The sequence below is a fragment of the Nicotiana tomentosiformis genome, chromosome 5 (assembly GCF_000390325.3).
Source record: "Nicotiana tomentosiformis chromosome 5, ASM39032v3, whole genome shotgun sequence".
Classification (NCBI taxonomy): domain Eukaryota; kingdom Viridiplantae; phylum Streptophyta; class Magnoliopsida; order Solanales; family Solanaceae; genus Nicotiana; species Nicotiana tomentosiformis.
The window spans coordinates 121,495,709-121,521,941 of NC_090816.1; the positions used below are offsets into that span (position 1 = coordinate 121,495,709).

A 26,233-nucleotide genomic window follows, 5' to 3' on the forward strand; every position below is an offset into this window, starting at 1 on the left:
ATCGAGGCCACTGAATACACATTGTGTCCTTAAGAAAATTATTCCCCTCAAGTACCCGAGGTACTGGAATATATCCTCCCAGGATAGAACGATTTAACTCACCGGTGTATAGGTACCAAAACTCTGATAAACTGCGAACCACTCAATGGTCGTAAAACACACTGAAAAATATTGTGCAGAAGAAGAAAAAGAAGAAGCTCAGAAAAGTTCGTAAGGAAAGATTCTGGGATTCAAACTCTATTTATAAAGTTGATGGCAATGTTTATTCCGGATTAAATTTTTCGTTAATTATTTAATTAATTAATTAAATAATTAAAAGGAATTTTGTCCAAAAAGATTAATCAATCAATCGTTGACTGTAGCCGTAGCCGAGCGAGCGACGACGACGACGGCGCGAGGCTTGCCTTTTTCTTAATTCTTTAAGAGCTAGAAGAAGAGTAATTATATATATACCCATCAAAAACCTTTTCTTCCTCCGATATGGGACAATATCCCTTTCCCAAGGGAAACTCAAATATTTCATTTTCCCTCCATTTCTCATTTACCCTCTTTAAGCTACACAAGCTTAAAATCCCAACATGAGTTATTTAATTGTTTTGTCAATTGTCATAATAAATATTAAAAGTCGAATATTAATTAAGAGAATGTGTGTGTGAGAGAGAGCAGAGACATAAGAATAGAGAACCTGAATTTGCCAATTTACTAGAGAAGTCCAACACTATTGTTCTTCTCTGTATAATTTTGGTCAAAATACAAAATTGGTCAGACACTAATTATATTCATTAGCTAAAAAATATTTTTTTATATTCACTTCTACTTGTTCATTATTGACTTTGCACATAAATACTAAATAAAGTACATAATTTATCATGATACCCATATTAATTGGTGTATAATCTTAATGGATTTGGAAAATGATTTGGAATGAGTAATTAATGTTAGGGGCAAAACATGATAAATAAATTATTTTTATCTTGATATACAAAAGTGGACGAGTAAAAGTAATAATCTATTTTTAGAATAGTAGACAAGTAAAAGTGAACGGGATATATAAATATATATCTTATATGTATATATATAATATACATATATACATGGGCGAATTTAGAGGGGCGGAATTATATTTTGAATCTTCTTGATACAGCCTAAAAGCATAATTTAGTGGTCAAGAAGGTTCAAAACCTTTATAAGGTCATCAATTCAATTCTCATTGGCCATAATTTTTTTTATTTCGAACCCCTTTAGTTTTAATCACGCCTCAGCCACCTATATATATATATATTAAAAAAAAATTGATGACTATTATTTTTTGAACCGGCTAAAAATTTAAATTTTTCTATATTTTTTCCCTCCACCTTTTATGTTTTAAAACTTTGTCCTGTCTATACTTTATGGTTTTTATGCATGTAATATGTATATCATCTCACTGTGACAACAGTCCGCACACTTCCCTCGCTGCATTTTCTGCGAAACTCAGGTATGAATTCTATCCTTCTTTGATATTTCTTTGCGTTAGATTTTGATTCTACAAGGATTAATGCAATTAGTTCCTACAGTCTGATGCTTCATTTGTTGAAGCTGAAATGCTTTATTCTCCAATTTGGTAGGTAGTTCTTTCTCAACTACTAAATACTAATGCAATTTTTATGCCAACAATGTGTTTGTTGTAATGCATCACTGATTGTTTTTGCTATGTACGCCTCTGCAAAATGCTTGAAAATGAGTTTTCTTGTTGGCTTAATGCTGAATTGTTATCTTAACTAGTTCCACTGGTACTTCACCTTTGTTTGATATCATGTCTTAACGAACGAAACTGTGCTTATTTCGTGATGTTAACACTCTGTTCTGATCAATGATAATGCTGGCTTGGAATAGGTCTTAAAACACATCGATGATAATTGAGACAACGAAATGGCAGTTGTACTTGCTAAAAATTGGATATAGAGTGAATGCCATGCCTGTGTAGCCATCCTCTTGGAAACTTCATTTCATGTTTTCATGGATACAATTTACATTATGGTGAAGTTTTTGTTCATTTTTAAGGTAATTATCATTAAGAGTGACATGATAGTTTAAACTTTTTTTTTTAATAGATATAACTTGAAAGTTGAAATCTTATTGCTAATCATTTATTACCACAAAGTGAAACCAGCTCTTCCACCACACCATCTATCTCTTCATCCCCTTTCTCATTCATCTTCTCACTCAATTCTCTTGCTTTCTTCCTCACAGGCTCCCCACTTTCCTCCATTACCACTTTCCTTATCGCCTTTGCAATCTCCTCACTTTGTAGTTTCCCGTTTTCGTCCCTCACTGCTTCAACTCCCAACCCAATATATTCCACAAGCCTAGCATTCATTGGTTGGTCAATGTGCATTGGCATTGCAATTATGGGCACACCAAACTTCATACTTTCCATGAAAGAACTCCATCCGCAGTGACTCACGAACCCACCTGTTGATGGGTGTTGAAGAATATTTGCTTGAGGAGCCCATTCTTCCAAAATCTTTCCTCTATCGCCTACCCTTTCAAGAAACACTTCTGGTACTGCATCTGCAATACTAATTCTTTCACCTTGTGGAAACCTAATAACCCAAATGAAGTTCACTTTGCTAAGCTCTAGCCCTTGAGCTACTGCAAGGATTTCTTCATTGGATAAAAAATACTCACTCCCAAATGAGACAAACACGGTTGAACTTTTTTCTTTCTTGTCAAGCCACTGCATGATCTCCTCATGTTCAGCTTGGTCAGTGGATTCTTGAACTAGTGTGCCAACCGGGACAATATTCTTGGTGACCAAATTTGAAAGATAATCCATATATTTTCCTTCAAAATCTCTGCAAGTTTTCACCAGAACAATGTCGCGTGATCGCCTAAGAGCCTCGCCGAATGGGAACTCCTTACCTGGTGATTCATTAATAGCTTTCTTCAAGGAAAACATTTCGTATTCGCGCAGGTAAATTTCAGGGAACGGGAACTTATCTTCTTTGTCTTCAGACATGTGGATGCCCAAAGCAACAACAGCTGCACTAAAAGTGAGCAACTGCACTGCAGGAATATTCATAGATGAAGCCAACTGAGCAGTCCATGGTTGATTGTAGTCATAAATGACCAAGTCTGGATTTAGAGTTTCTAATATGTTGGAAAATTTTGGAGCGGCCATTTCAAAAGCTGTTTTGAGGGTGTTCATGAGATGGGGTGGGAGGCCATTGGTAGTGTGGTAATGAGGAGGAAGATTTGGCAAAGATGGAAGATGAAGCTCAACTAATTCTATTGACTGAGAATATTTCTCTGTGACATTTTTCTTGATGGAGCTTAGATTTACAGGAGTGGAACACATGTAAATGTGGAAGTTTCCATTTGTGAGTTTCTTGGCTAGCTCTAGAAATGGACTTATGTGTCCATGAGCTAGCCATGGTACCATGATTACCCTAGTGGTGTTTTTCTTGGCCTCCATTAGTGACTATCTTTCGCTCCCTTTCACTTTCTCCTAATAATCTATTTATAGTATTTGCTTATCTACGATGGATCTTGTTATAAGAAAGATGCTAATTTATTTATAGTATTTGGTGAGTGGGGTGGAGCTAGAGTATGTGGTGCGGGTTTGGCCGAATCCAATAGTTTTTGCTTAGACCTTATTCGTATTAGAAAATATAAATATATATAAATATTTAATCGCAAACTAAATAACTGAGATAAGCTATATATTGCTTTGATGCTAAATTCAGAACTCAATAACTTTAAATTTTAGCTTCGTCTTTGCTTGCTGCTGATCTTGGTTGTGAGTTAGTTGGCGTGGTGATATTATTGCATTAGGGTGCGACCCTTTCTCGAACTTTGAATAATATAAAATACTTTGTGCATCGCGCTTCTATAGAATCCGGTACCGTTCGTAATTGTTTACGTGCGACATATATAGAATAGAAGTTGCCTAGTGATTCATAAAAAAAGACTAAGTGTTGTACCAGCAGCCTTGTGTTGGAATATAGTTTATTCTTGTTGTAGGGCCATCGGTGTTATTTACAGTCACCTCAACTCAATTTACAATTGACTTCCCTTTAATGAGAAGGTTTTCCTTAATTAACTTTTTCACATTCATATTTTGTCGTTACTAACGTGCGCTTACATAAAATGACACAGTTTGTTTGTTGCCATACTTGATACGAAGTGTAACAATTTGGTGCTGAAGTATTTTTTATATTTATACAAATTTTGCTTGAGTGTCAAAGTAATTAAGTATTTTTTTATTAAGCTTTGTGTAAATCAAACACCGCCAAACAAATTAAAATGAGTATAAATCCTGAAGAAAGTACTCCGATTGAATTGGAAAAAGATACTATAGTAGTAACGTTTATTTGTTTGTTTTGTCAACAGGAATGGCCGGCGGTGCGGGCAGTGCGGGTTCTGTTTGAATCTGTGCAATTTCAACCTGCCCCGTCCCGTCCCGCATAGGATTTAAACCCGCATTCACTTGCCCCACACTCTACCCGCGTTCACCTGCCCCGCAAATATTTTTAATAAAAATTTTCTCTTTTTCAGAATGCTAGACTTAAATCTGATTTTTTTAACAAAACAATTAATTATATCCAAATTGTTCTCTCTCTTTCATATACTTAACTTTTTTAGGTTTGGCTTCCTCTGATTATATCCAAATTGAATATCCAAACATATATTTAACTTTCTCTTCTCTGATTATCGAGCGAGAGGACTAAGGAGAGAGATGAGCCGTAGTGAGTGAGAGAGCAGTTGACTAGGTCAATGGAGTGAAATTGGGACTAGGGTTTTAATATTTAGCATTATGTTTGTTAGTTCAAAAAATTAAATCTCCACCCGCGCCCCGCTCCGCCCCGCATTATTTTTGTTATTTAAAAATTGAACCCACCCCGTAATCGCAAACTCTCAAACCTGCACCGTCGCGCTAACGTTCAAACCCGCACCGCCCCTAGTCATGCGGGGAGAAAGAAAATTGAATGACAGGAGAGGAAGGGTAAAGAGAACCCCAATTTGACCATCTTTTGGAGAAGCCAGCATGATGATTCCCGTACACGAGAACAAATATTTTCTATATTGGAAATAAATCATACATATTCTTTCTTTAAAAAGAAATTTCACTTGTGAAAGAAAAAATCTACATATTTAATGCTTCGAATTGTTTTAAAGTGTAACTAAAATGCCACATCGGACTAATGGGAGTGTCATTTTTAAGAAAAACGCCAATTGAGACAATCAGATAGCAGCCACCTCATTGTCTAGCCTTAAACAAGGTATTTTGTGGGTATCCATTTTTCTCCATTAATAGCTTGTTTCGCATTACTTTTTTCTTCCAAAAGCACTTTTTTGGTTAAAAGTATTTTTTTTATAGTTAAGATTTTTGGTCAAGCTTTTAGAAGGAAAAAGAAATCTTTTTAGTACAAGCAGAGTAATTTTTGAGAAGCAGAAAAAAAAACTTATCACTAAAAATACTTTTGTTTACCTGTAAAATGGTACAGTTGAATTTATAGCATGGTTTATAGACAAGCGAATCCATTTGATCCTAAAATGAGTAATAAATTAAATTAAATGCAAGACTTAGCGTTGAAATCGAGATAAGATAGCGGACAACTTGGTTTCGGGAGCAAGACTTTCGAAGACAACAATAAGAATATTGATAGACAGAAAATAAAATATTATTTAACTTGAAATAATGTGTAGCATAAGTTTGTCAGAATTTTTCGTGGCACATTTTTGTGTCATCGGGATGTTGGTGAAGCAGTTACAGTCAATAGTTCTTAACCAACCCTTTTTTTTATTTATTAATTAATATTCATTAATTCATTATTATATTATGTCTTTCTTTCTGAAGGGCTTGCGGTTTATTACACCAAAGGCTTTCAGTGAACTATTGAACATCTTGGTTTTCGTTTTTAGTCATCATCTTTTCTGTAAAAGAATGACACAAACAAACGTTTAATACACGTTTTCAAACTGGAGTAAAAATCACGTAGATTTTAATATCCAACAAAACGCCACGAAGGCTTAACTCTCCAAAATGGGAGTACACAAACCACAAAGGTTTTAGTTTGCAGAATAATTAGAATAACACAAATACAGAAATAAATATTAAATTCCTTAAGATTGTTATTCCCCGTCAATAATGCTGTATTTGTAAATAATAATTCTAATTCTGCAAAATAGAAATTAACGTAATGAAACAGTTATAAATTCGAGCCCACTGAATTCACAATGTTTTCTTAAGGAATTTAATCCCCTCCTAATACCCAAGGTAATGGATTATTTCCTCCCAGGATAGAACGAATAACACACTGGTGTAGCGGTACTTCAAACCCCAGTGTTTCAGCGAACACAAAGTTCGGTAGCAAATCACACTTACAGTTGCTTTGTTTGAAGTTAAAAACAATGCATAACGAAGGAGTATATACTCAGAAAAACGTATGGAAGTTCTGAGAGGAAGGAGTGCAAAGTATAGCCAATTTGTTGAGTAAATTGTATGTTTAGTTTTTGGTAATTTCTTCAACACTTGCTGCTCATATTTATAGCAGCCAAGAGGGAGTGCAAGACCAAAACGTCCACCCTTCATGGTGGAGCAAGCATTACATATTTGTGGAGCAAGCACTTCATGGTGGAGCAAGCACTTCATGGTGGGAAGACCATTATCCGGCTGCCAAATGATCAAATACACGGATTGGAAAATATCCGTTACAAATACGGATAATCTTACGTTAATATTTACTATTAACAAATAAATTTGGTCCAAAAAATTAATCAATCAATCGATCATTTGACCAAATCCAAATCCAAATCCGAAGCCGAAGCCGTAGCCGTAGCCGTAGCCGTAGCCGAAGCCGAGCCGAGCGAGCGACGACGACGACGGCGCGAGGCTTGCTTTCTTCTTAACTCTTTAAGAGCTACAAGAAGAGCAATTATATATATATACCCACCAAAAATGTCTTCCACTTCCAATATGGGATAATGTCTCATTGTTAAGAGGGGGAAACTTAAAATTTTACTCAAAATTTCATTTTCCCTCCATTTCCCATTCACCCTCATTTTAAGAATATTACATCTTAAAAATTAAAACCTCAACAATCCCCCACATGAATGGGGAATGGCTATATCACAGAAGTATGCATGGAAAAACTGTGTGATTTACAAGCAAGGATTAATCGCATCTGGATAAGTAGGTTTCCCTTTGAACTTTCCGTAGTAAACTTATGTCGGATATACTCGGTCAATCGGTAGATTTGATATCTTTGAACCGTCGATCTTTGGTGTATACCTAGACAACCATAAGTCACACAATCAACCCTTAACCGTCTTTGGTTCTCATTGTTGTGTTCGTTTCAGCCATGAACACCGCCTGGTTTCATAAGTGCGTAGAGAACTGGCCTTACAAAGTTCTCCTTGAAGCGGCTAACACTTCACACTTACATAGGTGATTCCTAAACGTGTCATCCTGTAGATACACTATTTGATATACCCCGTATCAAATTTAGAAATCATTAAAAAGCCTTAATGCTTTATCCTTGGTACTGAACATTGTCTCATCACGAGAATGGACTAAAATTTTATTTGACAATGTTGAACCGTCATTAATGACTTTGTTTGATCTCCTTGAACCTAGATCTTGGGATCTCCAGTCTTCTAGGTAGAGTTACCGCCACAATGACTTGTTCTCGGCCATAGCCCCATTCCCCTAGATGATTTCTCAACTACCTCTCTAGTTAGGCCATTTGTAAGTGGATCCGACACATTATCACTTGACTTTACATAGTCAATCGTGATAATTCCTCTAGAGAGTAATTGCCTAACGGTTTTATATCTTCGTCGTATATGACGAGATTTACCGTTATACATGACGTTCCCAGCCCTTCCAATTGCCGCTTGACTATCACAATGTATGCATATTGGTGCCAACGGTTTGGGCCAAAATGGAATGTCTTCCAAGAAATTTCGGAGCCATTCAGCTTCTTCACCGGCTTTATCTAAGGCTATGAATTCAGCCTCCATTGTAGAGCGGGCAATACATGTTTGTTTGGACGACTTCCAAGATACCGCTCCTCCACCAATAGTGAATACATATCCACTTGTGGACTTAGAATCAGTTGAACCGGTGATCCAATTTGCATCACAGTATCCCTCAATCACCGCAGGGAAATTACTGTAGTGCAATTCAAAGTTCTGGGTATGTTCTAAATATCCCAATACTCGTTTCATGAGATTGGCCTGGATTGCTCGTATATCGACTCAGTTTACTTATAGCACAAGCTATATCTGGTCGTGTACAATTCATGATATACATTAAGCATCCCAATACACGAGCATAATCCAATTGTGATATGCTTTGGCCTTTGTTCTTTGCTAATGCAAGATTCACGTCAATTGGAGTCTTTGCAACTTTAAAGCCCAAGTGCTTGAATTTTTCAAGTACTGTCTTAATATAATGAGATTGTGACAATGCCAGACCTTGAGGAGTTTTATTGATCTTAATTCCCAGAATTAAATCAGCAACTCCCAAGTCTTTCATATCAAACTTGCTATTGAGCATACGCTTAGTAGCATTTATGTTGGCAATGTCATTACTCATTATCAACATATCATCCACATATAGGCAAACAATGACTATGTGATTTGGAACATTTTTAATGTACACGCATTTATCACATTCATTTATCTTAAAACCATTTGACAACATTGTTTGGTCAAATTTCGCATGCCATTGTTTGGGTGCTTGTTTTAGTCCGTAAAGAGACTTAACAAGTCTACATACCTTCTTTTCTTTACCTGGAACCACAAACCCTTCAGGTTGTTCCATGTAAATTTCTTCCTCCAACTCTCCATTTAAGAAGGCCGTCTTAACATCCATTTGATGAATTTCAAGACCATACACTGCAGCTAATGCTACTAACATCCGTATGGACGTAATTCTTGTAACTGGAGAGTACGTATCAAAGTAGTCTAGACCTTCTCGTTGTCTATACCCTTTGACTACGAGCCTTGCCTTGAATTTATCAATAGTGCCATCATCTTTGATTTTTCTCTTAAAAATCTATTTAGAACCCAAAGGTTTATTTCCAGGAGGAAGATCAACCAATTCCCATGTATGGTTATTCAATATGGATTCTGTTTCACTATTGATTGCCTCTTTCCAAAACAATGATTCCGAAGAAGTCATAGCTTCTTTAAATGTTTGAGGCTCATTCTCCAATAAGAAAGTCACAAAATCTGGTCCAAATGAAGTAGACGTCCTTTGACGTTTACTACGTCTTGGATCCTCTTGATTATATGTACTTTCTTTTGTTTCTTCCCGAGATCGTTTAGATCCTTCTCCAACCGACTCACATTCCTTTTTATACGGATATATATTTTCAAAGAACTCAGCATTATCTGATTCTATAACCGTATTATTATGAATGTCGGGATTTTCTGATTTATGAACCAGAAATCGATATTCTTTACTATTTGTCGCATATCCTATGAAAACACAATCAACGGTTTTCGGTCCTATCTTTACCCTTTTGGGTTTAGGAACTTGCACTTTTGCCAAACACCCCCACACTTTAAAATAATTCAAGTTGGGCTTCCTTCCTTTCCATTGTTCATATGGAATGGATTGTGTTTTGCTATGGGGCACTCGATTTAATATTCGATTAGCCGTAAGAATGGCTTCCCCCCACAAGTTCTGTGGCAAACCAGAACTTATCAACAACGCATTCATCATCTCCTTTAATGTGCGATTCTTTCTTTCCGCAATCCCATTAGATTGGGGCGTGTAAGGGGCTGTTGTTTGATGAATAATTCCATATTCTAAACATATTTCTTCAAAAGGAGATTCATATTCACCACCCCTATCACTTCTTATCATTTTTACTTTCTTGTTAAGTTGCGTTTCAACTTCATTTTTGTATTGCCTGAATGCGTCTATTGCTTCATCTTTACTATTCAGTAAGTAAACATAGCAATATCGAGTACCATCGTCAATAAAAGTTATGAAATACTTCTTTCCACCGCGAGATGGTATTGACTTCATGTCACAAATATCTGTGTGAATTAAGTCTAAAGGATTTGAATTCCTTTCAACTGACTTATAAGGATGTTTAACATACTTAGATTCCACACATATTTGACATCTTAATTTTTCGCATTCAAACTTGGGCAGTACTTCCAAGTTAATCATTTTCCGCAAGGTTTTATAATTGACATGACCCAAACGTACATGCCATAAATCATTTGACTCAAGTAAGTAAGAAGAAGCTGAAATATTATTATTATTTTCAACAACCATTACATTTAGGTTGAAAAGGCCCTCGGTGAGGTAACCTTTTCCCACAAATATTCCATTCTTACTAATTACAACCTTGTTGGATACAAAAACGCACTTAAAACCGTGCGTAACAAGAAGTCCAGTAGAGACTAAATTCTTTCTCATTTCGGGAACATGAAGGACATTGTTCAAAGTCATGACCTTGCCAGAAGTCATTTTTAGAAATACCTTCCCATATCCTTCAACTTTTGCTGTTGAAGCATTTCCCATATAAACTGTCTCTCCGGGTTCAGCAAGAGCATAGGTAGCAAAAGCCTCTCTAACTGCACAAACATGGCGAGTGGCTCCTGAATCAAACCACCACAGTTTAGGATTTCCCACCAAGTTACATTCAGAGAGCATGGCACACAAGTTATCAACATCATCATGGTTTACTACCATGTTTGCTTGACCCCTTTTCTTGTCTTTCTTCGGAGCACGACACTCCGTAGATTTGTGTCCGGTTTTCCCACAGTTGTAGCAGTTTCCACTGAACCGCTTCTTGCTTGGGTTGTATTTCGGACCAGAAGCCTTCTTCCTCTTTTTGTTAGCTTCAACAATATTTGCTCCCATTATTGTTGAATTTCCACGGCCTCTCCTTTCAGCAGCTTTATTGTCCTCTTCGATTCTCAACCGAACAATGAGATCTTCAAGGGACATTTCCTTTCGTTTGTGTTTCAAATAATTTTTGAAGTCCTTCCACAATGGAGGCAACTTCTCAATCATTGCTGCTACTTGGAATGCTTCGTTGATTACAAGACCTTCAGCAAGTAGATCATGAATAATCACTTGCAATTCCTGGACTTGAGTAATAACAGACTTGCTATCTATCATTTTGTAGTCCAGAAATTTTGCGGCAACGAATTTCTTCATCCCGGCATCTTCAGTCTTATATTTCTTTTCAAGCGCATTCCACAATTCTTTGGATGTCTCCATGCTACTGTATACATTATACAGATTATCATCCAGTCCGCTAAGAATATAATTCTTGCATAAAAAATCAGAATGCTTCCACGCTTCAATCACGAGAAAGCGTTCATTATCTGGAGTTTTATCCGGCAGATCAGGAACATCTTCCTTGATGAACTTCTGTAGACATAACGTAGTTAAGTAGAAGAACATCTTCTGCTGCCAGCGTTTGAAATCAATCCCGGAAAATTTTCCGGGTTTTTCTGCCGGTGCCAACGCCGGTGTTCGGCTTGTCGTTGCGTTGGCAGTCGCCATCGGAACAGCTTGGTTTTCGTTTTCAGTCATCATCTTTTCTGTAAAAGAATGACACAAACAAACGTTTAATACACGTTTTCAAACTGGAGTAAAAATCACGTAGATTTTAATATCCAACAAAACGCCACGAAGGCTTAACTCTCCAAAACGGGAGTACACAAACCACAAAGGTTTTAGTTTGCAGAATAATTAGAATACTACAAATACAGAAATAAATATTAAATTCCTTAAGATTGTTGTTTCCCGTCAATATAGCTGTATTTGTAAATAATAATTCTAATTCTGCAAAATATAAATTTACGTAATAAAACAGTAAATAATTCGAGCCCACTGAATTCACAGTGTTTCCTTAAGGAATTTAATCCCCTCCTAGTACCCAAGGTAATGGATTATTTCCTCCCAGGATAGAACGAATAACACACTGGTGTAGCGGTACTTCAAACCCCAGTGTTTCAGCGAACACAAAGTTCGGTAGCAAATCACACTTACAGTTGCTTTGTTTGAAGTTAAAAACAATGCAGAACGAAGGAGTATATACTCAGAAGAACGTATGGAAGTTCTGAGAGGAAGGAGTGCAATGTATAGCCAATTGTATGTTGAGTTCTTGGTAATTTCAGTTGAGTTCCGAGTGTTTCACTTCAACATTTGCTGCTCCTATTTATAGCAACCAAGAGGGAGTGCAAGCCAAACGTCCACCCTTCATGGTGGAGCAAGCATTACATTCATGGTGGAGCAAGCACTTCATGGTGGAGCAAGCACTTCATGGTGGGAAGACCATTATCCGGCTGCCAATGATCAAATACACGGATTGGAAAATATCCGTTACAAATACGGATAATCTTACGTTAATATTTACTATTAACAAATAAATTTGGTCCAAAAAATTAATCAATCAATCGATCATTTGACCAAATCCAAATCCAAATCCAAATCCAAATCCAAATCCAAATCCGAAGCCGAAGCCGAAGTCGTAGCCGTAGCCGTAGCCGAAGCCGAGCCGAGCCGAGCGAGCGACGACGACGACGGCGCGAGGCTTCCTTTCTTCTTAACTCTTTAAGAGCTACAAGAAGAGCAATTATATATATACCCACCAAAAATGTCTTCCACTTCCAATATGGGATAATGTCTCATTGTTAAGAGGGGGAAACTTAAAATTTTACTCAAAATTTCATTTTCCCTCCATTTCCCATTCACCCTCATTTTAAGAATATTACATCTTAAAAATTAAAACCTCAACAATCCCCCACATGAATGGGGAATGGCTATATCACAGAAGTATGCATGGAAAAACTGTGTGATTTACAAGCAAGGATTAATCGCATCTGGATAAGTAGGTTTCCCTTTGAACTTTCCGTAGTAAACTTATGTCGGATATACTCGGTCAATCGGTATATTTGATATCTTTGAACCGTCGATCTTTGGTGTATACCTAGACAACCATAAGTCACACAATCAACCCTTAACCGTCTTTGGTTCTCATTGTTGTGTTCGTTTCAACAATGAACACCGCCTGGTTTCATAAGTGCGTAGAGAACTGGCCTTACAAAGTTCTCCTTGAAGCGGCTAACACTTCACACTTACATAGGTGATTCCTAAACGTGTCATCCTATAGATACGCTATTTGATATACCCCGTATCAAATTTAGAAATCATTAAAAAGCCTTAATGCTTTATCCTTGGTACTGAACATTGTCTCATCACGAGAATGGACTAAAATTTTATTTGACAATGTTGAACCGTCATTAATGACTTTGTTTGATCTCCTTGAACCTAGATCTTGGGATCTCCAGTCTTCTAGGTAGAGTTACCGCCACAATGACTTGTTCTCGGCCATAGCCCCATTCCCCTTGATGATTTCTCAACTACCTCTCTAGTTAGGCCTTTTGTAAGTGGATCCGACACATTATCACTTGACTTTACATAGTCAATTGTGATAATTCCTCTAGAGAGTAATTGCCTAACGGTTTTATGTCTTCGTCGTATATGACGAGATTTACCGTTATACATGACGCTCCCAGCCCTTCCAATTGCCGCTTGACTATCACAATGTATGCATATTGGTGCCAACGGTTTGGGCCAAAATGGAATGTCTTCCAAGAAATTCCGGAGCCATTCAGCTTCTTCACCGGCTTTATCTAAGGCTATGAATTCAGCCTCCATTGTAGAGCGGGCAATACATGTTTGTTTGGACGACTTCCAAGATACCGCTCCTCCACCAATAGTGAATACATATCCACTTGTGGACTTAGAATCAGTTGAACCGGTGATCCAATTTGCATCACAGTATCCCTCAATCACCGCAGGGAAATTACTGTAGTGCAATTCAAAGTTCTGGGTATGTTCTAAATATCCCAAAACTCCATCCAATGAGATTGGCCTGGATTGCTCGTATATCGACTCAGTTTACTTATAGCACAAGCTATATCTGGTCGTGTACAATTCATGATATACATTAAGCATCCCAATACACGAGCATAATCCAATTGTGATATGCTTTGGCCTTTGTTCTTTGCTAATGCAAGATTCACGTCAATTGGAGTCTTTGCAACTTTAAAGCCCAAGTGCTTGAATTTTTCAAGTACTGTCTTAATATAATGAGATTGTGACAATGCCAGACCTTGAGGAGTTTTATTGATCTTAATTCCCAGAATTAAATCAGCAACTCCCAAGTCTTTCATATCAAACTTGCTATTGAGCATACGCTTAGTAGCATTTATGTTGGCAATGTCATTACTCATTATCAACATATCATCCACATATAGGCAAACAATGACTATGTGATTTGGAACATTTTTAATGTACACGCATTTATCACATTCATTTATCTTAAAACCATTTGACAACATTGTTTGGTCAAATTTCGCATGCCATTGTTTGGGTGCTTGTTTTAGTCCGTAAAGAGACTTAACAAGTCTACATACCTTCTTTTCTTTACCTGGAACCACAAACCCTTCAGGTTGTTCCATGTAAATTTCTTCCTCCAACTCTCCATTTAAGAAGGCCGTCTTAACATCCATTTGATGAATTTCAAGACCATACACTGCAGCTAATGCTACTAACATCCGTATGGACGTAATTCTTGTAACTGGAGAGTACGTATCAAAGTAGTCTAGACCTTCTCGTTGTCTATACCCTTTGACTACGAGCCTTGCCTTGAATTTATCAATAGTGCCATCATCTTTGATTTTTCTCTTAAAAATCCATTTAGAACCCAAAGGTTTATTTCCAGGAGGAAGATCAACCAATTCCCATGTATGGTTATTCAATATGGATTCTATTTCACTATTGACTGCCTCTTTCCAAAACAATGATTCCGAAGAAGTCATAGCTTCTTTAAATGTTTGAGGCTCATTCTCCAATAAGAAAGTCACAAAATCTGGTCCAAATGAAGTAGACGTCCTTTGACGTTTACTACGTCTTGGATCCTCCTGATTATATGTACTTTCTTTTGTTTCTTCCCGAGATCGTTTAGATCCTTCACCAACCGACTCACATTCCTTTTTATACGGATATATATTTTCAAAGAACTCAGCATTATCTGATTCTATAACCGTATTATTATGAATGTCGGGATTTTCTGATTTATGAACCAGAAATCGATATGCTTTACTATTTGTCGCATATCCTATGAAAACACAATCAACGGTTTTCGGTCCTATCTTTACCCTTTTGGGTTTAGGAACTTGCACTTTTGCCAAACACCCCCACACTTTAAAATAATTCAAGTTGGGCTTCCTTCCTTTCCATTGTTCATATGGAATGGATTGTGTTTTGCTATGGGGCACTCGATTTAATATTCGATTAGCCGTAAGAATGGCTTCCCCCCACAAGTTCTGTGGCAAACCAGAACTTATCAACAACGCATTCATCATCTCCTTTAATGTGCGATTCTTTCTTTCCGCAATCCCATTAGATTGGGGCGTGTAAGGGGCTGTTGTTTGATGAATAATTCCATATTCTAAACATATTTCTTCAAAAGGAGATTCATATTCACCACCCCTATCACTTCTTATCATTTTTACTTTCTTGTTAAGTTGCGTTTCAACTTCATTTTTGTATTGCCTGAATGCGTCTATTGCTTCATCTTTACTATTCAGTAAGTAAACATAGCAATATCGAGTACCATCGTCAATAAAAGTTATGAAATACTTCTTTCCACCGCGAGATGGTATTGACTTCATGTCACAAATATCTGTGTGAATTAAGTCTAAAGGATTTGAATTCCTTTCAACTGACTTATAAGGATGTTTAACATACTTAGATTCCACACATATTTGACATCTTAATTTTTCGCATTCAAACTTGGGCAGTACTTCCAAGTTAATCATTTTCCGCAAGGTTTTATAATTGACATGACCCAAACGTACATGCCATAAATCATTTGACTCAAGTAAGTAAGAAGAAGCTGAAATATTATTATTATTTTCAACAACCATTACATTTAGGTTGAAAAGGCCCTCGGTGAGGTAACCTTTTCCCACAAATATTCCATTCTTACTAATTACAACCTTGTTGGATACAAAAACGCACTTAAAACCGTGCGTAACAAGAAGTCCAGTAGAGACTAAATTCTTTCTCATTTCGGGAACATGAAGGACATTGTTCAAAGTCATGACCTTGCCAGAAGTCATTTTTAGAAATACCTTCCCATATCCTTCAACTTTTGCTGTTGAAGCATTTCCCATATAAACTGTCTCTCCGGGTTCAGCAAGAGCATAGGTAGCAAAAGCCTCTCTAACTGCACAAACATGGCGAGTGGCTCCTGAATCAAACCACCACAGTTTAGGATTTCCCACCAAGTTACATTCAGAGAGCATGGCACACAAGTTATCAACATCATCATGGTTTACTACCATGTTTGCTTGACCCCTTTTCTTGTCTTTCTTCGGAGCACGACACTCCGTAGATTTGTGTCCGGTTTTCCCACAGTTGTAGCAGTTTCCACTGAACCGCTTCTTGCTTGGGTTGTATTTCGGACCAGAAGCCTTCTTCCTCTTCTTGTTAGCTTCAACAATATTTGCTCCCATTATTGTTGAATTTCCACGGCCTCTCCTTTCAGCAGCTTTATTGTCCTCTTCGATTCTCAACCGAACAATGAGATCTTCAAGGGACATTTCCTTTCGTTTGTGTTTCAAATAATTTTTGAAGTCCTTCCACAATGGAGGCAACTTCTCAATCATTGCTGCTACTTGGAATGCTTCGTTGATTACAAGACCTTCAGCAAGTAGATCATGAATAATCACTTGCAATTCCTGGACTTGAGTAATAACAGACTTGCTATCTATCATTTTGTAGTCCAGAAATTTTACGGAAACGAATTTCTTCATCCCGGCATCTTCAGTCTTATATTTCTTTTCAAGCGCATTCCACAATTCTTTGGATGTCTCCATGCTACTGTATACATTATACAGATTATCATCCAGCCCGCTAAGAATATAATTCTTGCATAAAAAATCAGAATGCTTCCACGCTTCAATCACGAGAAAGCGTTCATTATCTGGAGTTTTATCCGGCAGATGAGGAACATCTTCCTTGATGAACTTCTGTAGACATAACGTAGTCAGATAGAAGAACATCTTCTGCTGCCAGCGCTTGAAATCAATCCCGGAAAATTTTCCGGGTTTTTCTGCCGGTGCCAACGCCGGTGTTCGGCTTGTCGTTGCGTTGGCAGTCGCCATCGGAACAGCTTGGTTTTCGTTTTCAGTCATCATCTTTTTTTTAAAAGAATGACACAAACAAACGTTTAATACACGTTTTCAAACTGGAGTAAAAATCACGTAGATTTTAATATCCAACAAAACGCCACGAAGGCTTAACTCTCCAAAATGGGAGTACACAAACCACAAAGGTTTTAGTTTGCAGAATAATTAGAATAACACAAATACAGAAATAAATATTAAATTCCTTAAGATTGTTATTCCCCGTCAATAATGCTGTATTTGTAAATAATAATTCTAATTCTGCAAAATAGAAATTAACGTAATGAAACAGTTATAAATTCGAGCCCACTGAATTCACAGTGTTTCCTTAAGGAATTTAATCCCCTCCTAGTACCCAAGGTAATGGATTATTTCCTCCCAGGATAGAACGAATAACACACTGGTGTAGCGGTACTTCAAACCCCAGTGTTTCAGTGAACACAAAGTTCGGTAGCAAATCACACTTACAGTTGCTTTGTTTGAAGTTAAAAACAATGCAGAACGAAGGAGTATATACTCAGAAAAACGTATGGAAGTTCTGAGAGGAAGGAGTGCAAAGTATAGCCAATTTGTTGAGCGAATTGTATGTTTAGTTTTTGGTAATTTCTTCAACACTTGCTGCTCATATTTATAGCAGCCAAGAGGGAGTGCAAGACCAAAACGTCCACCCTTCATGGTGGAGCAAGCATTACATATTTGTGGAGCAAGCACTTCATGATGGAGCAAGCACTTCATGGTGGGAAGACCATTATCCGGCTGCCAAATGATCAAATACACGGATTGAAAAATATCCGTTACAAATACGGATAATCTTACACAACAGTCCGGCTTGACGAGGCTATCGTCGTTGCCGCAATAGTCGTAGAAGAATTTTCGTTATCAATTGTCATTTCTCACTGTAAACAAAAGAAGAGTTCAATTAATGGTAAAATCAAAATATTACACAATACTGTTATTAACAAAAACAAAAAAAATAGTATGTATAAAAACCGAAGTTTTTATATACTGTTTTACAGAAAAAACGATGCAGTTTTTATGTTCTTCAAATCGTCTTACGAATTTCAATACTCTGATGAAGTTTTTATATCTTCAAATCAGAATAGTAAAATTCAAAAGGAGTAGAAAACCACACAGGTTTTAATCTCCACAAACAAAATACAGATTATAAAAAAAATATAATTTTCTTAAGATTGTTATTATTCTGTATTGCTATAATAAACAATTAAACTCTCTGAAAAAATAAAACAAATAGATTCTGGAAAACAAGAAAACAGTATAGGAATAAATCGAGGCCACTGAATACACATTGTGTCCTTAAGAAAATTATTCCACTCAAGTACCCGAGGTACTGGAATATATCCTCCCAGGATAGAACGATTTAACTCACCGGTGTATAGGTACCAAAACTCTGATGAACTGCGAACCACTCAATGGTCGTAAAACACACTGAAAAATATTGTGCAGAAGAAGAAAAAGAAGAAGCTCAGAAAAGTTCGTAAGGAAAGATTCTAGGATTCAAACTCTATTTATAAAGTTGATGGCAATGTTTATTCCGGATTGAATTTTTCGTTAATTATTTAATAAATTAATTAAATAATTGAAAAGAATTTTGTCCAAAAAGATTAATCAATCAATCGTTGACTGTAGCCGTAGCCGTAGCCGAGCGAGCGACGACGACGACGGCGCGAGGCTTGCCTTTTTCTTAATTCTTTAAGAGCTAGAAGAAGAGTAATTATATATATACCCATCAAAAACCTTTTCTTCCTCCGATATGGGACAATGTCCCTTTCCCAAGGGAAACTCAAATATTTCATTTTCCCTCCATTTCTCATTTACCCTCTTTAAGCTACACAAGCTTAAAATCCCAACATGAGTTATTTAATTGTTTTGTCAATTGTCATAATAAATATTAAAAGTCGAATATTAATTAAGAGAATGTGTGTGTTAGAGAGAGCAGAGACATAAGAATAGAGAACCTGAATTTGCCAATTTACTAGAGAAGTCCAACACTATTGTTCTTCTCTGTATAATTTTGGTCAAAATACAAAATTGGTCAGACACTAATTATATTCATTAGCTAAAAAATATTTTTTTATTCACTTCTACTTGTTCATTATTGACTTTGCACATAAATACTAAATAAAGTACATAATTTATCATGATACCCATATTAATTGGTGTATAATCTTAATGGATTTGGAAAATGATTTGGAATGAGTAATTAATGTTAGGGGCAAAACATGATAAATAAATTATTTTTATCTTGATATACAAAAGTGGACGAGTAAAAGTAATAATCTATTTTTAGAATAGTAGACAAGTAAAAGTGAACGGGATATATAAATATATATCTTATATGTATATATATAATATACATATATACATGGGCGAATTTAGAGGGGCGGAATTATATTTTGAATCTTCTTGATACAGCCTAAAAGCATAATTTAGTGGTCAAGAAAGTTCAAAACCTTTATAAGGTCATCAATTCAATTCTCATTGGCCACAATTTTTTTTATTTCGAACCCCTTTAGTTTTAATCACGCCTCAGCCACCTATATATATATATATTAAAAAAAAATTGATGACTATTATTTTTTGAACCGGCTAAAAATTTAAATTTTTCTATATTTTTTCCCTCCACCTTTTATGTTTTAAAACTTTGTCCTGTCTATACTTTATGGTTTTTATGCATGTAATATGTATATCATCTCACTGTGACAACAGTCCGCACACTTCCCTCGCTGCATTTTCTGCGAAACTCAGGTATGAATTCTATCCTTCTTTGATATTTCTTTGCGTTAGATTTTGATTCTACAAGGATTAATGCAATTAGTTCCTACAGTCTGATGCTTCATTTGTTGAAGCTGAAATGCTTTATTCTCCAATTTGGTAGGTAGTTCTTTCTCAACTACTAAATACTAATGCAATTTTTATGCCAACAATGTGTTTGTTGTAATGCATCACTGATTGTTTTTGCTATGTACGCCTCTGCAAAATGCTTGAAAATGAGTTTTCTTGTTGGCTTAATGCTGAATTGTTATCTTAACTAGTTCCACTGGTACTTCACCTTTGTTTGATATCATGTCTTAACGAACGAAACTGTGCTTATTTCGTGATGTTAACACTCTGTTCTGATCAATGATAATGCTGGCTTGGAATAGGTCTTAAAACACATCGATGATAATTGAGACAACGAAATGGCAGTTGTACTTGCTAAAAATTGGATATAGAGTGAATGCCATGCCTGTGTAGCCATCCTCTTGGAAACTTCATTTCATGTTTTCATGGATACAATTTACATTATGGTGAAGTTTTTGTTCATTTTTAAGGTAATTATCATTAAGAGTGACATGATAGTTTAAACTTTTTTTTTTAATAGATATAACTTGAAAGTTGAAATCTTATTGCTAATCATTTATTACCACAAAGTGAAACCAGCTCTTCCACCACACCATCTATCTCTTCATCCCCTTTCTCATTCATCTTCTCACTCAATTCTCTTGCTTTCTTCCTCACAGGCTCCCCACTTTCCTCCATTACCACTTTCCTTATCGCCTTTGCAATCTCCTCACTTTGTAGTTTCCCGTTTTCGTCCCTCACTGCTTCAACTCCCAACCCAATATATTCCACAAGCCTAGCATTCATTGGTTGGTCAATGTGCATTGGCATTGCAATTATGGGCACACCAAACTTCATACTTTCCATGAAAGAACTCCATCCGCAGTGACTCACGAACCCACCTGTTGATGGGTGTTGAAGAATATTTGCTTGAGGAGCCCATTCTTCTAAAATCTTTCCTCTTTCGCCTACCCTTTCAAGAAACACTTCTGGTACTGCATCTGCAATACTAATTCTTTCACCTTGTGGAAACCTAATAACCCAAATGAAGTTCACTTTGCTAAGCTCTAGCCCTTGAGCTACTGCAAGGATTTCTTCATTGGATAAAAAATACTCACTCCCAAATGAGACAAACACGGTTGAACTTTTTTCTTTCTTGTCAAGCCACTGCATGATCTCCTCATGTTCAGCTTGGTCAGTGGATTCTTGAACTAGTGTGCCAACCGGGACAATTTTCTTGGTGACCAAATTTGAAAGATAATCCATATATTTCCCTTCAAAATCTCTGCAAGTTTTCACCAGAACAATGTCGCGTGATCGCCTAAGAGCCTCGCCGAATGGGAACTCCTTACCTGGTGATTCATTAATAGCTTTCTTGAAGGAAAACATTTCGTATTCACGCAGGTAAATTTCAGGGAACGGGAACTTCTCTTCTTTGTCTTCAGACATGTGGATGCCCAAAGCAACAACAGCTGCACTAAAAGTGAGCAACTGCACTGCAGGAATATTCATAGATGAAGCCAACTGAGCAGTCCATGGTTGATTGTAGTCATAAATGACCAAGTCTGGATTTAGAGTTTCTAATATTTTGGAAAATTTTGGAGCGGCCATTTCAAAAGCTGTTTTGAGGGTGTTCATGAGATGGGGTGGGAGGCCATTGGTAGTGTGGTAATGAGGAGGAAGATTTGGCAAAGATGGAAGATGAAGCTCAACTAATTCTATTGACTGAGAATATTTCTCTGTGACATTTTTCTTGATGGAGCTTAGATTTACAGGAGTGGAACACATGTAAATGTGGAAGTTTCTATTTGTGAGTTTCTTGGCTAGCTCTAGAAATGGACTTATGTGTCCATGAGCTAGCCATGGTACCATGATTACCCTAGTGGTGTTTTTCTTGGCCTCCATTAGTGACTATCTTTCGCTCCCTTTCTCTTTCTCCTAATAATCTATTTATAGTATTTGCTTTTCTACGATGGATCTTGTTATAAGAAAGATGCTAATTTATTTATAGTATTTGGTGAGTGGGGTGGAGCTAGAGTATGTGGTGCGGGTTCGGCCGAATCCAATAGCTTTTGCTTAGACCTTATTCGTATTAGAAAATATAAATATGTATAAATATTTAATCGCGAACTAAGTAACTGAGATAAGCTATATATATTGCTTTGATGCTAAATTCAGAACTCAATAACTTTAAATTTTAGCTTCGTCTTTGCTTGCTGCTGATCTTGGTTGTGAGTTAGTTGGCGTGGTGATATTATTGCATTAGGGTGCGACCCTTCCTCGAACTTTACATAAATTCTATAGTGAATCTCATTTGTGCACTCCGGTACCGTGCGTAATTGATTACGTGCGACATATATAGAATAGAAGTTGCCTAGTGATTCATAAAAAAAGACTTAGTGTTGTACCAGCAGCCTTGTGTTGGAATATAGTTTATTCTTGTTGTAGGGCCATCGGTGTTATTTACAGTCACCTCAACTCAATTTACAATTGACTTCCCTTTAATGAGAAGGTTTTCCTTAATTAACTTTTTCACATTCATATTTTGTTGTTACTAACGTGCGCTTACATAAAATGACACAGTTTGTTTGTTGCCATACTTGATACAAAGTGTAACAATTTGGTGCTGAAGTACTTTTTATATTTATACAAATTTTGCTTGAGTGTCAAAGTAATTAAGCATTTTTTTATTAAGTTTTGTGTAAATCAAACACCGCCAAACAAATTAAAATGAGTATAAATCCTGAAGAAAGTACTCCGATTGAATTGGAAAAAGATACTATAGTAGTAACGTTTATTTGTTTGTTTTGTCAACAGGAATGGCAGGCAGTGCGGGTTCTGTTTGAACCCGTGCAATTTTAACCTGCCCCGCCACGCCCCACATAGGATTTAAACCCGCATTCACTCGCTCCGCACTCCACCCGCGTTCACCCGCCCCGCAAATATTTTTAATAAAAATTCTCTCTTTTTCAGAATGCTAGACTTAAATCTGATTTTTTTAACAAAACAATTAATTATATCCAAATTGTTCTCTCTCTTTTATATACTTAACTTTTTAGGTTTGGCTTCCTCTGATTATATCCAAATTGAATATCCAAACATATATTTAACTTCCTCTTCTCTGATTATCGAGCGAGAGGACTAAGGAGAGAGATGAGCCGTAGTGAGTGAGAGAGCAGTTGACTAGGTCAATGGAGTGAAATTGGGACTAGGGTTTTAATATTTAGCATTATGTCTGTTAGTTCAAAAAATTAAATCCCCACCCGCGCCCCGCCCCGCTCCGCATTATTTTTATTATTTAAAAATTGAACCCACCCCGCAATCGCAAACTCTCAAACCTGCATCGCCGTACTAACGTTCAAACCCGCACCGCCCCGCATCGCACTATTGCCATCCCTATTTGTCAATAGTCAGGCGGGGAGAAAGAAAATTGAATGACAGGAGAGGGAGGGTAAAGAGAACCCCAATTTGACCATCTTTTGGAGAAGCCAGCATAATGATTCCCGTACACGAGAACAAATATTTTCTATATTGGAAATAAATCATATATATTCTTTCTTTAAAAAGAAATTTCACTTGTGAAAGAAAAAATCTACATATTTAATGCTTCGAATTGTTTTAAAGTGTAACTAAAATGCCACATCGGACTAATGGGAGTGTCATTTTTAAGAAAAACGCCAATTGAGACGATCAGATAGCAGCCACCTCATTGTCTAGCCTTAAACAAGGTATTTTGTGGGTATGCCATGTTTCTCCATTAATAGCTTGTTTCTCATTACTTTTTTCTTCCAAAAAGCACTTTTTTGGTTAAAAGTATTTTTTTTTTAAAGTTAGGATTTTTGGTCAAGTTTTTAGAAGGAAAAAGAAATCTTTTTGAGTACAAGCAGAAACAATTTTTGAGAAGCAGAAAAAAGAAACTTATCACCAAAAATACTTTTGTTTACCCGTAAAATTATTACAACCCAAATTCGCATACCATAGATCACGCCGTAAGTTAGTCGACGTAAATCCAAGAAAAGATTATCTTTGAGATGATAAGAAGTTAATCCTATTGGTCTTAAATGATACAAGGGTGTATAAGAGTGGTTAACAAGTATTAGAAGTTAAACAAATCAAGGATGTTGTAACCCGTATTTTCGGGTAACACTAGAGGTGATTAACTGTCCCAAGAGGTCTTGTTTAAATGTATTTGAATCATATAATATCCGTATCATAAGTCTTGAAGTCAAGCGAGTTATGAAACAAAAGTCGATAAAGGTTGTCGCAACTTAGGTTTATAATTTTACTTAAACTTTAGGTCAAATGTTACTGTATTTTTCTCCTAATGTGCTTGCAATTATGGGGTGATCTACCTATCAAATTGAAGATCTATGAGTCTAGTTTCCAACTCATTAAACCGTTCGTCGATACGATCTCGGAATAGAGAGATATTCGCATTTTCGCGAGAGTGCGCCAAGCTGCTCTCTATGGGGCCCACAAAGGTGGTTTAAGACATATGGACATATATAAGATACCTCAACCCCGTTTTAAGTCATTATTTTTCAGTATATTCAGACCTTATAACCCTAAAAACAGTCTCTCAAGGTTCTCTCATGATCCAAGATCCAAACAAAGGGCAAACAACACAAATCAAATGTCGGGAATCCCGTGGCGCTAGTAAGTTTCTTGTTCTTCTTGTTGTTGCTGATTTTTATGTTGTTCCAGCTCGTGTGGGAGGTTGTTTTAAGTGTTTTATGTTCTGTAAATACACCTTCAAGTTTTTAATATCAACCCTAGGTGATTTCAAGTCTTCTAAAGTAATTCTAGTGCCGAAAAACCCGAATTAATTGCTAGTTTCTCTTCCTTGTTCTTGTGACAGAATTGAAGGGATATTTCGTGAAACATTAAGGTCAAATTGGAGTTGTTCTTTCTGTTTAAAGGTAAGGAACCTCTTAATCTATATATATCTAAGATTATCCAAGTTGTGGCTAAGTCGTTGATGCTAGAACTTGTGAAATATATATCGAAAGGCTTGGTAGTAATGTTGTTAGTTGGTGGACTGTTTTGGAGGCTCAATATGATTATTAATGATGTTGTTTGGGCTGTTTGGTGATTGTATTGACTTGTGGGAAGTCATATAAATAGGGGAGGTGCTGTCCGTTTCATCGTAAAATAGGTTGCGGTCGATACATAATAGTTACGACGCTTAAACGATAATGATAGTGTCATTTCTCTTGTTGTAGACTAAGGAGTCGTGACATTTGCATAGCTTGAGGTTGGGAAGTATATACAAGGTATGTGAGGCTATCCCCTTCATTTTTTTGCACGACTCCGATTGTACATAATGTAATGAACGAGCTCCCAAAGATACTCTACTCTTAGAAGCTAGCAGTACTTACATTGCTGCCCTTCTTATGAAACGATTGATATTGATGTTACTTCTCTTATTCTTATATTATCAATGTTGTTGGTAGTTCCTGATTCTTATAAGATTCTTGATGAAGAGTTAATCCTAATAACGTGTACGAAGGATACCGACCTTACGTCACTCCGAAAGGTTCAAAATGTGATTCCAATGAGTCCAGCATGCATCATATATATGTATCTATTTTACTCTACCGAGCCGCGCTATAGTCGGCCGGGTATGGCACCTATTGTGCAACCACTGATCAATTGGGTTTTACCGAGCTCCACGTGGCCGGGTATGATTCTACCGAGCCCTATGATGGCCGGGTACGTTTTACCGAGCCTTTTACGGCCGGGTACGATATGATGTTGGTGATACCCACAAAGGCATATGTTATAAAAGTTTATGTATATATATGTATGTATTATGTGTTTCATGTCAGTAGCCCTCAGAGGTACCCAGATGTCACAGGTTGTATATTCCCTATCCCTGTTTACATTACTATTCTTACTTATGCTTTCCTGCCTTACATACTCAGTACTTTATTCGTACTGACGTCCCTTTTATTTGTGGACGCTGCATGTCGTGCTGCAGGTCCTGATAGACGGGTAGACGCAGCTCCCCCACCACAGTAGGCTGTCCAGTTCAGCGGTTATTGGCGAGATCCCTTCTCCGGACTTGCCGTGGTCTTGGTATGCATTTTTGTTATAGACATTATGGGTATGTCGGGGCCCTGTTCCGGCAATGTTGTAGAACTTATGTTCCTTTAGGGGCTCATAGACA

The 26,233-nt window shown here is 36.9% G+C and overlaps 2 protein-coding genes across 2 annotated transcripts; both read right to left on the reverse strand.

Moving 5' to 3' along the window:
• Positions 1-1,964: 1,964 nt before the first annotated feature.
• On the reverse strand, positions 1,965-3,504 carry LOC104103378 (UDP-glucosyltransferase 29-like). The gene has a single exon (XM_009611274.4). The coding sequence runs from the start codon at positions 3,455-3,457 to the stop codon at positions 2,126-2,128; it is 1,332 nt and encodes a 443-aa protein (XP_009609569.2). The 5' UTR covers positions 3,458-3,504; the 3' UTR covers positions 1,965-2,125.
• A 16,972-nt stretch (positions 3,505-20,476) lies between these two features.
• Positions 20,477-22,036, reverse strand: LOC138891633 (UDP-glucosyltransferase 29-like). The gene has a single exon (XM_070175274.1). It carries the CDS (start codon positions 21,967-21,969, stop codon positions 20,638-20,640), a length of 1,332 nt encoding a protein of 443 aa, XP_070031375.1. The 5' UTR covers positions 21,970-22,036; the 3' UTR covers positions 20,477-20,637.
• Between the last annotated feature and the right edge of the window lie 4,197 nt (positions 22,037-26,233).

Coding starts and splice junctions, on each gene's coding strand:
- LOC104103378 (XM_009611274.4), bottom strand. CDS start 3,457: ATGGAGGCCAAGAAAAACACCACTAGGGTAATCATGGTACCATGGCTA.
- LOC138891633 (XM_070175274.1), bottom strand. CDS start 21,969: ATGGAGGCCAAGAAAAACACCACTAGGGTAATCATGGTACCATGGCTA.